Here is a 13195-nt window from a genome sequence, read left to right on the forward strand (position 1 = left end):
TCCTTCCATCTACAGAGATAAGGATGTTCCTTTCCTCCAGGTGTAGGGAAGGCACCTCTCTCAGAAGATCTTATGATCTGCTTGGGGGGCAATGGGGGAAGTCAGAGAACCCTTCGTATACCTGCCATTTCTCAAATTCCTTAAAATGTTTGCTTAAAATATGTGCTAGGCCAAGTTGCCTTATTCTGTGGTAACGTGTCCAGAACCCTGTCAGAAATTAAGGTTAAACACTACAGGGACCATCTCAGATGGGCTGTTGGTTATTAATGGGAGCTTTGGACCATAACTGAAGGTAGAAGCAGAGTATGTCAGTGGTGGTTGGCCTGCACTGCAGATGGACACCTGCTTGTCCTAGCTGTGATCTGTCAGGCTCTCCAAGTGCCCTTAGAAGGGTCTGGCTTTACAACCACTGTCTCCTTAGTGGATGTGAGAACCTTACAGAATTACTTCATCTGAGGTGAATAAATGGAAGTCTGCAGCCCTTCCTCTGATTGCACCTAACCTCCCTTAATTAACCTCCTTAACTACCTGCTTAAATTCTATATTCTGCTTATACTTTTTCTGTTCTGGCAGTTCCTGAACTCCTAATTATATCTTGATGACATTCAATTCTGTTCTGAATACCTCACACACCTTGTATTTGAAGTTAAGACAAATAAAAAAAATTACTATGGAATGTTTACCTGAGCAACTTAATTTGGGGGTGCTGACCCCAGAACGAATTGGTGTCAGGATGTATGTAATTGGGTTAACTGCTCTGTGGAGTTGTTAATTATAAACCATTTGAATGCCAGGAAACAGTGATCATCCCCACCTCATCTCACCCACCCACCCCCAACAATTTAATATGACAGAGACTTAATTTGAAGCCATTCTTTTTCCTGGTTCCTAACAATAAAACAATCAGGGTTACATCAGTGATTCATAATTCCATTTCACCAAAAACAATAGTGAGACATTAGTGTACAAGTTAAAAAAAAAAAAGATGAATTACAGAACACATACCTATTTTGATCCTCCTGAAATTATTTTCAGATCCATTTCTACCAGTCTTGATTTTTAAGGGCATTATTAAAGATCTCTATGGAACTTACGCACCCTAGACCATAACCTGCTCTCAGAGTCAAAAACTGCAATAGAGAGAAGGAGGGAAGGGAGGGAAGGGAAAGGGAAGGGAGGGAAACAGTAAGGAGAGAGGGAAGAATTTTATGTTATTCTTTTTTTTTTTAAGATTTTATTTATTTATTTGACAGACACAGATCACAAGTGGGAAGAGAGGCAGGCAGAGAGAGAGAGAGGTGGAAGCAGGCTCCCCGCTGAGCAGAGAGCCCGATGCGGGGCTCCATCCCAGGACCCTGACATCATGACCTGAGCCAAAGGCAGAGGCTTTAACCCAGCGAGCCACCCAGGTGCCCCAAATTTTACATTATTCTTAACAGATTCCTCCATCGAATGGAAGAGACTATGAGTGGTCAGTAATGGCATGACTGCTTCCAAGCTCTCTGTGCTCCTTTTGTAGGCCCAAGAGTTCAAGTTGTCCAAAAGGAAATTGGTATTTATTTTAGAAAGCATGTCTGGTAAGCTGATGGATCTGTAATTATGAAGTAATGGAGAGTTTGCTCCTTTTAATGAATATACGCTAGGTCGAAGCAAATGGAAGCATACTGACCATTCAGGATAGTAGGAGACAGTTACTTCAGTTCATGGGGTTTTAGAGTCAAGGCTAAGATACCGCCTCAGCAGGGGCACAGCCAGATCTCCTGGAGACCTGGAAAATTCTCTTCCAAGGATTCCAGGACCTAGTGGTTTGCGGTTGTGAGGACACTGGTTATTTCCTTAGAAGTGGGCTTTCTTTGCTTTCTACGTGATAATTCCTCCAGTCCTTCCATCATCTTGTATAGAAAGCTGGAGAAGAAAGCCTCCGAATGTCCCCCAAAGCTGATCCTCCATGATGTCACTCGTCATACTCACACTGTGGCCTCTGGTCCTGTGTTCAGTGCTGGATGTACAAGTCCTCATGGAATTATTAGTCTTGAATATTCTCCTGGCCGGAGGCTCTTACAAAAGAGTTTAATTATATGTGATCTTGAGCTTCTGTTTGAAATGTTCCATGGTCAGAATTTGAACCCAAAGTCCTTTTCAAGTTAGGCATTAGGATGACAGTAGGTGGGCAACAATATTCTTATTTCCCGTCTAATTAAAAAAAAGATAGGGATGGTGGTGATTGTCCCAAAAGTGTTGTTACAAAGTTCACTTGGGAGCAGGACAAGAGAGTCATGCTGTCATTAATTATGGCCTGTTTACCAACTTTAAAACAATATCCATATATTTAAGCACTACTGTACCTTTTTGAATTGTGGATGGAACTCTTAAAAAAAAACTCCCATACTCCTTTGAGTAACTGATTCAGAACTGTATAACCAAAGGGGGAAATAATCCTTAGGTCCAGTTTATCTCAAGCATGCCCAGTTAGAAGACTGTGGGACTGCAGAAAAAATATTTTTATGGATCTGCACAGTTAGAGCTTTCTGAGTATTTTTACTGGACTGGGGAACCTGAGCTTAAAAGTCAAGCCTTAGAAGCTAAAATATGACTGGAAAGATAGCGAGAACTGCAGAGATTAACCTCCCATGAGGTGTGTGGTTTCATATTCAAGGAGTGGGCTGGGGCGAGGGGATGAGATCCAGCTTCATGGAGACATTCCCAGACTTGTTAGGCTGGAGATGCTGGTCTTATCTCCCCCTAAGACATGTGTTACTTTCTGAAGGGTAAGAACCAAAGATCCTTCCTTAGTTGAGTTTGTTTACATGAAGGAGATAAGATGTCTCTCCCTTTCCCAGAAGGGAGGTGGGGACAGCACTACTGTCCCTGTCCTATCTTATCATCCAGATGGGTATTTTTTAAGATTCCTCACCAACAATGTAGACCAAGTATAGGATGACAGCTGGCTTTCATTCTGTCACTCTGGAGAGAAGAAAGTAGGGCATGGGGACCCAGCGCAGTAATTTTCTATAAATAGTCACCTCTTCTCCAGGAACCTCATATTTGCATTCAGGAAAATAGAAATAAATGTAGATACTGAAAACTTTAAGAGTCAACTCAGACATTTGTTAACATACAGATTCCAGGCAAACTCTTCCCTTCCTGTCTCCCAGAGTCTAATTCAGTAAGTCTAGGTGCCCAAGAATCTGTATTTGAGCAGCTGCCCCAGGTGATTCCCGTCAGGCTTGTTTGGGAAACACCACACTGGTCTACAACCCAGGAATAGAAACCGCTTCTTCCAGAAGACCAGTCTACCTCTGCTGCCATGGTTTCTTAAGTTCGGTTATTGTACCCAATCCCTACCCCGTCTTTTAACAGCAAGTAACTAGAAAGACTTCGGGATACAGAATTTTTTTGGTTTAAACTTTAGGATGAGACTGAAGGTTGACACATCTCTCATTGGGCTTTCTCCATTATCCTTACAGTCCCCTTTATTGGTTTTTTTTTCTTTGAAGGAATTCGCCATTATAATCATCAGATATTCTGGAATCTTTAAGTGAGCAATCATCATAGTCACCCAGCTTATGATCTCAGTGTTCTACCAAAACTTCACTGGCATCTCCGTTCTCTTTAGTCACTATTTTTATAATCTCTTTACCTTTGTAAATTAACAAGATGTTTTGACATTTATTGTTCCCTTTGAGTCTCACAATAACTTTGGAAAGAACAGGAACTATTGGGAGCTGCACTGTTTATGTAAATTTGAAATATATTTTGAAATATTTGAAGTAAAAAATATTTCAGAGTACTTGGAGTGAGATGTGAGAAGACTGAAGTCCTGTATGCACATGGGTCATGTGCGGTCTGGCTGTGGTGTGGAGGCACTTTTCACTGAAAGGGAATCTTTGTTGTCGTGACATCAACACCCAACAAATAATAGGCATGTGTCAAACTCATTTGGACAGATTGAGGGTTGACCTCTTCCCAGATGCACAGAAACTACTACCCATTCCTGCCTCGGCTCTTGCTGATTCCTTTTCTCTAACCAGAAGAAAAATACAAACACACAAGTATACACAAGTATATACTGTGTTTCTCAAATACCTTTGAATCCTTTAAATGTTAAACAATAACCTTAGGCCTTTATACTTTCACAGTTTCCCGGGTACTTTCACACGTATTACCTCATTTGATTCCTACCAACCACATAGGAGCTACATAAAATATCCACCTTTTACAGAGGAGAAATAGAGGCTGAAAGAAGGCTCAAGGCCCCGTACTCAAGAGATAACAGATCCTGGACCTCCAAACAGAGTGTTAAGATTTGTGGTCTGGTTTCCTCCTAAGGGGTGTGAGAGCTGTCGGCTGTGACATCTGTCACTCTGTCAATGCCTGGGTCGATTTGGCTAATGTAGCTGGCTAGCACTCCGATAGTGATGAAAAACCAATAAGGCGTGTGTTCTGCTTAAACTTTCATAAGCCCTAAAATTCCCAAATTATTTAAATACATCTTCTAAAGTCCCAGACTATTGGAAGCATGAGTTCAGAGAAGGCAAGGAAAGAATGCTGGCTGAGAGCTAATGTCACTGGCAGTGAGGCACTGCTCGGTCACCCAAATAAGGGAAATGACGTGATGGTTAACCTAATAGCAGTTCCAGAAAGACGGTGCCCTGTGACTTCAGTTCAGCCACATCCACTTAATAGAAACACTTCATAAGAATTCACTGTGGCAGTAGCGATATGAAAATGTTGACCATTATTCTAGAATCCATTTTGATGCAAAAAAGATAGCTACTAAGATTAATGTCCTCGTTAAAATTGCAAAATTGTTCCTCTCCCATGTAGAACAATTTGTCAAACTGCTACTTTGAACTTTATTCAGAGTCCCTTCAGGATTCCGTTCAACGAGTGTCACACCTGCCCTTCCTTTGTCTGACATGCGCATTTTTTCCCCCGTAACACAGGATCTTCAGAAGCAGGCTGGAACACTGGAAACCCAAGCCGTCCCCCGCGCCTCAGGCCTCCACCCGCTCGCCGTGCATCCCTTTCTCGTGGTTTAATGAGAGCCGAAAAGGATCCTATTCCTTCAGGGACCTGCCTTCACCTACAAGTCCCCTTCAGCCTTCTCCTGAAACTCTAATTTCAGATAAAAAGGGGTCCAAGGTAGAAAACACATGGATTTAAAAAGCAAACAAGAAAACCCCAAATCCTTCCTCCTCTCCAGTCTTTGGAAAGGATTCTCAACTTGTGTGTTTGCTCTGGACCTGAGAAACCAATGTGATAACACTCCAGTAAACCATGCATGGTATTTCTTGTGTGGGGGAAAAGGAAAGCCTCATTTAACCATCACCTTCCTTAATGCTGTTCCATTCTAGATTGTACGTTAATCTTTGATTTGCCTGTCTTTTCACATATTGCTATTAAATCTCAGTTTGACAGTTAAGCCATGCTGGGAAAGATGCATTTGAATCACGGAACAGTATGATAGATCTGTTTACCAAGCGTTCCACTTTAAATTACATTACAAGACTATTTTTACTGTGCTCTTCGAGATTTACTGGAAAACAAATAAATTTGGGACTGAATATGTGTTCAATATATCTAAGTGAAACTCTTTAAAACAAACCAGTGCTGACATAGCACCCTTACTTATCTCTTCTTTTTAAATCAAACTTCCACCTTGAAAAACTTATAATCTCATCACCAAAGTTCTCTAACTTGAGCAGAAATAGGAAATATAATTGCATGGGTATTGTTTGTTTTTAAACGCATGATGGTTATTTCCAGCATGACGCTGCAAACCTTATCTAACATTTTATTGGAACACATACAGTGGCTAACTTTCACATGTTGTTTGGTCTCCTTTTATCTGTGTTCGCTTTTCTTTCTCAAGCAGAAATGTGTGATTAATGTGACTTGAATTTAACTCTTTTCTTGAGGTTGGCAGCTCACAAGGTCTTGACAGGGCTGTGGGTTGTGTGTCTGTTGACATATCAAATAGTAATGTGTTGTGTTCAATGCTCTCCTGCTTACATGTTCTCCTAGCCTAGGTCCGTGAGCTCGGATTTAGTCTCCATGTCGGAAGTTTGAGCAAAACTTGGGGTTTGTTTGGAACTGAATTCTGCAGCCTCTGGCACGGTAGTTATTTTTGACAACCAACAGAACCCAGTGGCCAGGGAGCCTAATGGAAAACTAACGGGCCAGTTCCTAAGGAAGCAGAATATGGAACAAGATGGTGTTGGCCAAGGGCTTAGAGTTCCTCGGAAGCCAGTCATTCTAGAATTACTAGCAAAAGAAGTTTTGGCACTACTAGACCACTTGGATCTTGAAACATTTGTGGTATTGGAGCTGAGAAATCTAAACGTAGTTTGAATAATTCCACCATTAGCTTGTCCTGGAGGAACTCCAGATTTGGTTTAAAAAATATTTTCACAAGTGCAGCCATGTGGTCATTCTGAATTTACTTGACTTGAGTAGCCACTGAACATTTTGATGAAGTTCTGGGGAAGTTCTTTTTTTCTTTTCTTTTCTTTTCTTTTTTTTTTTTACACCCCACCCCCCCCCCCCCCAACTCCACTGGCCCCAGGTGATTATTGGGAGAGTCTGTCTGTTCTGCAGCCTCTTCAGAGCTCTGCAGGTGCTGTGGGAGAGTCGTATTTTAGCATGTAACTACGAGTGTATTGTCAGACTCTGACCTCCCCCAGAACTCATCATCTTGAAGGTTATATCCAGGGGACAATCTGCCTTTTCTCACAGTATTTATCACGGCAAGCGATCCTTCCCAGGGGGTGCTCGAGCTACCTTTCTAATATGGATGGCCATCTGTTCCTAATAACTCAGGCTCTCCACACCATCTTGTATTTTTACTTGTACTGTTACTCATCGCGAGTAGGGTCAAAGAAGATAGACTTATTAATGTTACTCCTCTGAGCAGTTGCAGAGGATAATGAAGGCTGTATCCTTAAAGAGGGATTGAAGAATGATTGCTCCAAAACACCTATCCTTTCATCTGATGGAGAAAGCTCCCAGAATTCCCCATCAGTTGCAAAAGGCACGGTACCCTCCACCACCGCCGCTTGAAGGTCATCACCAAACCAAATGTGAATTTCTCCGAAGATGACTTAAAGAGAACCTTTGTAGGACTTGCAGATACACCTACTACTGGTTCTCTCACTGTGCCCACTTAACACTGAGCTTCATTTACTTTCACAGAATTTTACCTTCAATGATGACTTCAGTCCCAGCAGTACCAGTTCAGCAGACCTCAGTGGCCTGGGAGCGGAACCCAAAACACCTGGGCTCTCTCAGTCCTTAGCGCTGTCATCAGATGAGGTACGCTCAAGGCGCTAACGCAGACCCACCTTCTCAGATCATCCATTGTACCCGTCACCGATCCCCGAGAAAACGTAGATTTTGCGTGTAAATCATGGGGACCATGTTTTCTTGTTTGATGTGAAATCTTCATGATTTCTCTCTCTCTCAACATGAAGGCAAAGTATTATTTCTGAGTCCACTGAAAGCTCTCCAGGGACCTCCTCTGCATTACTCTGACTTCATTGAGAGGACTTTGAGCAAGGGGGTGGGTGTGGGAGGCTTGGCACCAGAGAGCAAGAATAGGGAGTGGCTCAAACCATCCATTCCCTCTCTCCCTCACCCCCCAACCATCACCCTTACCCCCTACCCCTACCCCCACCATCACACCTACCCCAAGTTGAGCATCACCCCGATTGACAATCACTGCAGTGGAGAGGGGAGAAAAACTGATTTAGAAGCCAGGGTCAAGTTAGCATTGCCAAGAATTCCCAGATCAGTGTGTTTCCAGAGAAATAGGAAATTACATGACTGATGGACTTAGTATCCCAAAAGATGAGGAGAGGACAGAAATGCCACTATGGAGGATAGGGGGCGGGAGGAGGAGAGGCCGTGTAAATAAAGATACATTGCTTCACATATTTGCTCAAAGTTACTTCTTTCTAACATGATTTTTGCTTTATAAAACTTTTTGTCTCCTAAATTTTTCTGCCCGTCCTCTTGAGGCCTGGTGTGATTTTAATTTTAAATCTTTGTACTGTGTATGTTGTGTCTCCTAGTTCTATAACACTTTTCTTTTTGATTCCTTTGTTGCTCCCTCACTCAGAGCCTGGATATGATAGATGACGAGGTGAGCTATCAGTGGGCTGCGTGTGGGGCTTCTGTGGTATTGTTTGAACCTCCTCTTCTCTCTCTGCAAAATGATTTGAAACCTAAACAGTACAAGAACACTTGTGTCTGCCCCAGAGGGTTTCCGTGTGTGAAATCATTTTGCTCTCTGCCCTCATCTGTCCCTAAGTTGAAGCGATGTTTCTGAGGCAAGAGGATCACCAGGTCCTACCTGCGGAATCCCTCGGTCAATCCCCCCATCACCACTACCTTGACACGGTCCATTCTGTTCCACCCCCTCTGCGTCATCTCGGCTTACCCCATCCCCTCGTCAGTGTTCCCCGAGGTGACTCCTGTCTCTCCCCGCAGACCTGTCATTGCCTTCATCGCCTCTCAGCTTAGAGGTTCTAGGAACCAAGCTGCCCTCTGTGCTGTCCAAAGTGGTGCTGTGCCCTGGGCGGAGCCAGACATTTGGAATGAACCACAGACCGTTGAGCTCTCCCGTATCCCTGCTCCGGGCTGAGCCTCACTTGACTCATTTATTAAAAGTCATTATGGACATTACCTGCCCCACCTTCCTCACGGGTTTGCTTGCTGCTCGAATGAAACCCTGGCTGTGAAATTTCCCCTCACAATGCTTGAGGACTTAAGGCTTTCCTCTTCTGAGGGGAAGATACCTCAAGATTTATACATGTATTTTTATAGACCTCTAATGTCTTCTCCGAGGCTACATGCAGAGTGATGCATTGCATATAGAGATGAATCAAATACTTGTTTTCCGCATCTCATACTCTTTCCAAAGTGTTCTAATGTAAAGGCTTGCAACATTGGAGTGTATTTTCCGGTAGTAAACATCCTACGTTAATAATGCTGCTTTATCTGGGGGAATTTTTAAATTTCCAAATACCTAAAAAAATATATAGGTGATAACTATGCATGTGTGATACACACACAACTACAACCATTAACTTATTATTTATTTGATGGCGTAAAGATAAATGTGGCTCTAGTAGGCAAGAAATTCCTTTTGATAGCATAATAGGCTGTAGCGAGCCGTAGCTTTTTGGTCCTTTAACAACCCTGCATAACATTCCTACCTCAGATCCTTGATGATGGACAGTCTCCCAAACACAGTCAGTGTCAGAGTCGGGCGGTCCATGAATGGAGTGTGCAGCAGGTTTCCCACTGGCTAATGAGCCTAAACCTGGAGCAGTATGTATCTGAATTCAGTGCCCAAAACGTCACTGGAGAGCAACTCCTGCAGTTGGATGGAAATAAACTTAAGGTAAAGAATTCTATCTCTGTGTGAGGTTACCAGGTGTTAGTTGTGTTGCTCATGGCACCTGAAATGTTTCCATGAGACAAGAGTGTCCTGCCTGTCTGAGAGGGAATTCTCATCAATGGTCGGCAGAAAGGACATTGCATCATTTCTGAGCAGTAAACAAAGTTTCGGAAATTCTGTCAGAGATTCTGAATAAAACAGGATGCTGCTGAGTAGGAGAGCTAGGGCCTCACTCCATTGCTTCTACCCAGACATGTGGTCCACGTAAGAAGTCTGTTGACTTCCTGTGTGGTAGGAGTTGTAATAATGGCCAATGTGGACTCTCTCATCACATGAGAGTGAAGACCTAGATCCATGAATCTTTCCTTCTTTATTCATTTCTTCTCCACCCCTGCTCCTCCCTGCACACCTCTCCAAAAGTGGGACGATAGTCTCCTCAGAACTTTCTTCCCCAAGTACGTGCAGGCCATGTCTCCCCAGCTCCATCCCACTCTCATTTCACCTGTCCAGTCCATCCCTTTTAGAGACTGTGGGGGGCGGGTGGGGACCCACCCCTGTGGAAAAAGGGCAAAAAGAGCTTGCATTGGGCTCCCCACCCCCATCCTCAGCCCCCTGTTGGGCTGAAGGGCAGATGAGTATCTCCTGACAGTCTTGAAAAGGTTAGAGATCAATCAATGGTCTGTGATTATGAAGGCCCCATTGACAAGGCTGTCCCTGTTGGGGAGATGGATGCATCCCGCTGTTGATTCTGAAGGTCAGGAAACATTTAGAGTACGCGACCAACTCCCCTTTTTCTGAATTCCAAGCTCACTAAGCAACCTCCTCATTAACAGGAATCCTTTATAGGTCTGCCTACAGGGAGAGAATGGCTAGTCAAGCTGACATGAACATTCTGGCCCCAAAGACATTTTTGGTCCTCATTGTAAGTGACTGCATTGGCAAAAAGGAAGCCACTTCAGTTCTCCCTACCCTTCTTGGGGCCCTCTATGGCAGCAGGTGCCCACTCCTAGCTTTTAAAAATATTGACAAGTTTAGTGATACTCTTGCCTATAAATGTCTATGGCCCAAAGGTTGGAGAAACAGAATTGTGCCCCCCGCCGCCTTTTAAAACTCCTTCACCCATTAGTTACCAGTTTTGCAAGCATGTATTTAATAGGATTTAAGGTGTGCTGTGCTAGGCACTTCGAAGGGCAAATAAAGCTTAGCCCCTAAGTGTGGAGATTTTTGGCAAATGTAAGCAGCTTTTTCTAGGTTTTTACCTCTTTGATTACGTTTAAATCAGTTTTTGAGTCTGAACACATTGTGATATCAGCCTCTTCCTAGGCAGAGAGGTCACTGGTTTTCAAGTTCAATTTGTTTATGTATTTCCTTCCTAGGCTCTGGGAATGACGTCATCCCAGGACCGAGCCGTGATCAAAAAAAAACTCAAGGAAATGAAGGTATCTCTCGAGAAGGCTCGGAAGGCTCAAGAGAAGATGGAAAAACAAAGAGAAAAGCTGAGGAGGAAGGAGCAAGAGCAGATGCAGAGGAAGTCTAAAAAGACAGAAAAGATGACCGCTGTGTCAGAGGGTGCTGGCGAGCAGTAACGCACATCCCCTCCCAGACAGCTCTCCCCTCTTCCTGCCCTGCTCTCCTCCCGGGGACGAAGGAACTGATGGCAGGGGTAATGTGCTCTAAGCCGAGTGGGGAACCGCGTGTGGCATACCTGCATTTTCTGCAATAATAGAATACACTTTTAATTTTCGCCTCCTGAAATAATCCCAAGCCACCTTTGTTTATTACCAAACCAAGGGTCTCGTTTGTGAAAGATGCAAAATAGCTGTGTTTCTCTCTTCTCTTACTTACCATCCTCTTGTGTTGCATTGGGTGGGTGGTGTCCCTGGGGGAATCGGTGTCACCCTGCCGAGGAAAAGCGTGGTGTGTCTCGGAGCACCATGACTTTTCAGCCTGGGAATCCTGAACTGAGCGGTGGCTTGTATCCACATGGCCAAGGGCCCCACTCTACTGTGAGATCAGGGCTCCGGAATCTGCTCCAGTGTGTGGACAGTGTTTGTGTCTGGACAGTGAGACAACCCCCTGTAGAAACACGGGTGCCAGGCCGCATGATTATATCCGGTGGCAAAAAGCAAGCAAGCTCTTCTGTTTGCTGGCATCCAAAAGAGAGAAAAGAATTCATGATTTGTTAACCCCAGAAGGAAGCAGAAGCCTTCAGAATGTGGATGTGGGTATTACCTCGGGGTTCTGAGGGTAACATTTGTCCTCCAGATTGAGCCGAACAAAGGAAAAAATCAGAGGTTAACACAGCCCCAGGATGTTGGGATACATTGTTTACTTTGCTCCCGCTGTGTGTTCAGTAGTTCAGTGACACAGACGCACATAATGTAGTTCCTTTATTCCCCAACAAATTGAACAGGAAATTGATTTTTAAGGAAACCAACATTTTCAGGTTTCCTCTCCTGGGGAACATTCTGGCTAGTCTTCAGCCTGACTGTGACACAATCAGGAACTTGTCACATATTTTCTACTTAAGATTTCCCAAGTGGACTCAGTTAGTGTTTTAACAAATGTACTTTTAAGAAAAATAGAAATACCAGTTAGAGAAAATTTAGATGTGAGTAACACTCAACCAGAGAAGCAATTTTATTGAGCACACAGAATGTTCCCGTAAAGGAGAGCTGACAGATTTTATAGATGTTTTGAATGGTTTTTCTGAGCCGTTCTCTTTCATTCTTTAGAGATTCCCATGTTACAGGTAAAGTTTGTTTAAGAGAGTTCACAGGAGACAGTCTACCAGCGGAGACAGTTATGCTGATTTTAAAGCCAGTATATGAAGGATTTCGGCATTTCATCCAACTAATTCAAGCAGAAGAGACTAGGGCAGAAGGAGGAGAAAATAAACTCATCTTGAGACACTTCCAATGATCGGTTATTGTTTGTTGTTGTTGTTTTGCTTTTTATGCTCGTGTTTCCGGTTCTGCGTTGGCTGTAAAAATGAGGTCATCCATTTTTCCAAGGGAAGGGACGAGTTGCAGATTGAGAGTTGAGGCCAGACAGATCTTCAGCTAGTATTTTACTTCCTTTTACTACATGGTAGGGGGGTCTTTGTCTGTGCCATACACTGGACAGGTCGTATACACAGAGCTTGGGGAAGGCCTTTGAAGGTTCCAGGTAACAGATAATGTATGTAAAGGGGGCCCTGCCCATCTAGCACCAACTTGTATTTTGGACATTGTGACTTTTTTAAAAATTAATATATATATATATATATATATATGTTTTTTTTTTTTGTTTTGTTTTGTTTTTTGCTTGCCTGAATATCTGAAATCTGGAATTGGCTACACTAGAAACTTATAATCCTGTCTCTCCTTAAGGCCTGTTTCCTTTTTGGTAACAGAGTATTGTTTGTTCTACTTTGATCCTATTGTCCCTAGTATAGATCATTCATTCAATGCTCAGAAACATTGACATAAAGTAACATTGTGTTTTACAATGATCGGAGTCGCTGTGTATGTCTTTCTGACTATTTTCATTTGCTGTATGATAATGAAACTGCCATACTGGATACTCTATCAATATTTGAGATGTGTGGTGCTTTGCTATTTATTACTATCCTGAGAAACAAGGAATCACTATTCATGAACTACAAAATTCAGCAGATCTTTTCTAATACTGAAAGACTAAATTAGTCAAAATCTGGTAATACTAGTGCTTGCTATTGTAAATTTTTTTGCCATTTTTGCTTATCTTCGGGGGAAAAAAAGTGATCTGGATCACACTGGAAGTCTTGCTCTG

General features: G+C 43.1%; 1 protein-coding gene across 14 annotated transcripts in view; it reads left to right on the forward strand.

Annotated features, from left to right (window-relative positions):
• PPP1R9A (protein phosphatase 1 regulatory subunit 9A) overlaps nucleotides 1-12896 on the forward strand; it is a 301623-nt gene extending 288727 nt beyond the window's left edge. For 6 of the 14 annotated variants that reach the window (XM_047694777.1, XM_047694776.1, XM_047694780.1 and 3 more), the window contains 5 exons: nucleotides 4947-5145; nucleotides 7195-7314; nucleotides 8120-8143; nucleotides 9224-9406; nucleotides 10780-12896. In XM_047694777.1, the coding sequence (XP_047550733.1) occupies nucleotides 4947-5145; nucleotides 7195-7314; nucleotides 8120-8143; nucleotides 9224-9406; nucleotides 10780-10989 (736 nt within the window). In that variant the 3' untranslated portion in view covers nucleotides 10990-12896. The remainder of the gene's footprint in view (nucleotides 1-4946; nucleotides 5146-7194; nucleotides 7315-8119; nucleotides 8144-9223; nucleotides 9407-10779) is intronic. The other 8 variants (XM_047694779.1, XM_047694784.1, XM_047694787.1 and 5 more) reach the window with 4 other exon arrangements.
• Nucleotides 12897-13195: the final 299 nt, after the last annotated feature.

This window comes from Lutra lutra, chromosome 11 (genome assembly GCF_902655055.1).
Source record: "Lutra lutra chromosome 11, mLutLut1.2, whole genome shotgun sequence".
NCBI lineage: Eukaryota > Metazoa > Chordata > Mammalia > Carnivora > Mustelidae > Lutra > Lutra lutra.